This window comes from Madurella fahalii, assembly GCF_045866475.1.
Source record: "Madurella fahalii IFM 68171 DNA, scaffold_3, whole genome shotgun sequence".
NCBI lineage: Eukaryota > Fungi > Ascomycota > Sordariomycetes > Sordariales > Madurella > Madurella fahalii.
In genome coordinates, this window is record NW_027263973.1 from 4,210,132 (window position 1) to 4,212,772 (window position 2,641).

General features: G+C 51.8%; 1 protein-coding gene across 1 annotated transcript; it reads left to right on the top strand.

Annotated features, from left to right (window-relative positions):
* Window positions 1–576: 576 nt before the first annotated feature.
* MFIFM68171_06659 (uncharacterized protein) lies at window positions 577–2,006 on the top strand (the record flags this gene model as incomplete). The annotated part of the gene is made up of 6 exons (XM_071062079.1): window positions 577–784; window positions 850–920; window positions 978–995; window positions 1,051–1,415; window positions 1,477–1,544; window positions 1,609–2,006. 6 exons carry the CDS (start codon window positions 577–579, stop codon window positions 2,004–2,006), a joined length of 1,128 nt encoding a protein of 375 aa, XP_070918180.1.
* Between the last annotated feature and the right edge of the window lie 635 nt (window positions 2,007–2,641).

A 2,641-nucleotide genomic window follows, 5' to 3' on the forward strand; every position in this document is an offset into this window, starting at 1 on the left:
GAGCGAATCACGTTGTGAGTCGACCAACCAAGTAATCACTGCCAAGCGTCTTACACAGCAACTTCAAAGCTTCCAAATCCAGTGCCCTAGTATTATGCCCGCCTCTGCCAACCATTCAAACAAGGGCGCTGGCCCAGACTAGCCGCTTGTGCCGCATCACTACAGTATGCACAAAGCAGCCACGAGGCATAAAATGTTCGGGAGCACACTGCATGTAACCTTTTGGTGTGCACCCGTGTATTCATAGGGTAAGCCCCCAACATCTATGAACCAGGCGCCATGAATAGGGATGCAAGGTTAAGAAGCTGAAATTCGCGCCACCCAGTTCGGGGTGGCAAGAGTTTCGTCGAAATCTGTCTGATGAGCATTTACCGAGCGACTGCCTACCTTACGGCGATGACCTTTTAAGGTGTGTAAACGCGCGTAACCCCCTCCAGCACTTCGGGAACCTCCTGGTTCAGTCTAGGCTCAGTCTAAATCCTACCGACAGCATAAATATGCCCAAAAGCGACATCTTCGCTCGTTCTCTCAAGCTTGCACGGAGCCGGCTCCGTCCGTAACCTCAGTATAGCAGCCATGGCCGCTCTAGGCGACAACTTCTCCACCGAGCAGCGACGAGACTATGTGATTGCCTCCATGTCCATTGGCATTATCCTATCAACCGTTACCCTCGTTGCCCGTCTGTGGGCTAGGAAGTCGATCATTAACCAGCTCCGCATCGAGGACTGGCTCATGGTTGCTGGGACCATTCTCAGCTATGGGACTGCAATCTGCATGCTTTGGGGTACGGTATCGAGATTGAGGTTCTGTTGCATTCAACAAAAGAACAGTAACTAACCGCGGCTGCAGGGGTACTAGTAACTGGTCTACATATTCCGTTTTCATCCCTTCCCTTAGACAAGATATCCGGAAATTTGCTGGTATGTTATTGTGCCACCCTTGTTGGATAGGAGCATCACTGACGAGAACATTCTCAGATGATCTGGATCATTCAAGTCTGCACACTCGAGCCCCGACGACTCCAGTCAGGTGCTAATGAAATAGTTCCAGAAACTCCAACCGCCAACGCTCTTCTGTATCAAAGCCTCCATGCTTATATTTCACTCCCACATCTTCCAGTCTCGCGGTTTCCGGGCAGCATCATGGGCAGTCGGGATAATGACCAGCCTCTGGATGATTGCCAGCATCCTTGGCACGACCTTTCAATGCACCCCGGTGTCCTTTTTCTGGGATAAGAAGCAACCCGGGGGCACATGTCTGATCGGCGCTGTGCACAAAATCGGCCTCAGCAGCGGCGTGCTGTCCACCGTCGGCGACATCGTGATCTATCTCATGCCCATCTTACCCCTGACGAAGCTGCGGATCGACAAGAAGACGAAGCTCGGCCTTATCGGGCTTTTTACTCTTGGCCTATTGTATGCAACGCCTTTGCGTTTGTACCATTGGCAGTCACACTAACCCTTGCGTTACCTCCAGTACTGTCATAGCGAGCATCCTCCGCTGGGTCGCCATTATCAACTCGCATTCGGTCACTGCCCTGAATTGTAAGAATTCTGGCTCAACCACCCGTTTCACCCGCTCGGCAGCACTGACACAAGCGTGATGAAGCCTCCCAAGTCCAGGTCGGCATCTGGACCTACCTCGAAATGTCGCTCGGCGTCGTCTGTGGCAACCTACCTTTCCTCGCGCCAATGCTGGGGTGCGTCGGGCCGCGCAAACGGAGCTATTATCCAACGAAACGAAGTCGCCAGGAACAATTTGCGGGACGAGCACTGGGCAGCGGACCTCCGGAGGCTACCCAGGGGGAACAAGAGTCAGTGCCGCAGACTCGTCCGCGGCCACTGTCGGGTGCGCCGGTGCTGCCCAATATTGTGGAGGTTCAAGCGATGGACTCGAACGGGAAAATCAAGGTGCAGAGTGACGGCTTTACAAGGCTTTACAACGATTCAGATGACAGTGATATTGAACTTGGGGTTTGGGGTGCCATGCCAGAGGAGAAGAGATAATTGCATATAGGACACAAAGAAATATATAATGTAATATATATTATACCTATATATATTATCTCTTCGATCTACTTACTATTGAGTTGGGGAAAACAGTCCCCAGAGGGCAGTGTCCCTCTGATCAGAGGGACACAGTTGCTAGGATGATGCCCCGGGGGCTGGAACTTGCCGTGGGCCCATTTTTTCTTTCGCACCATAAGTAGGGCCGTCCTGGCCATTGCTCCTTAGACAGGACAATCAATTCAGCACTCTCTTCACACTTGTTGCAGGCTCAATTGACGAGCTTTCTTTGCGTGCAAAGTGATCTCCCTCTGATCAGCGGGAGCTCTATCTGCACATGTTGTTTTGACCTTGTTTAGGCTGCAGGGACCCGATTTGTGGTGGTGTCGCCTGGCCTATCTTGTCTGTCTGGCATTTGGCCGTCTTTGCCCTCCCCCCGTATTTTGGTGGGTATGTGGGTGTAGATGTGTGTTTCTGCGCCATTTCACTATATACTGTCAAAAGGATCAGGTGCTAGTCCAAAGGATCAGGCTCACAGGATCTAGTGCAGGAGTCAAACCCATGTATTCTAGTCAGCTAAAGCAGGCTGGCACCTGACTGTGCCACTGTACAGACGTTATCCTATACGGGTATCT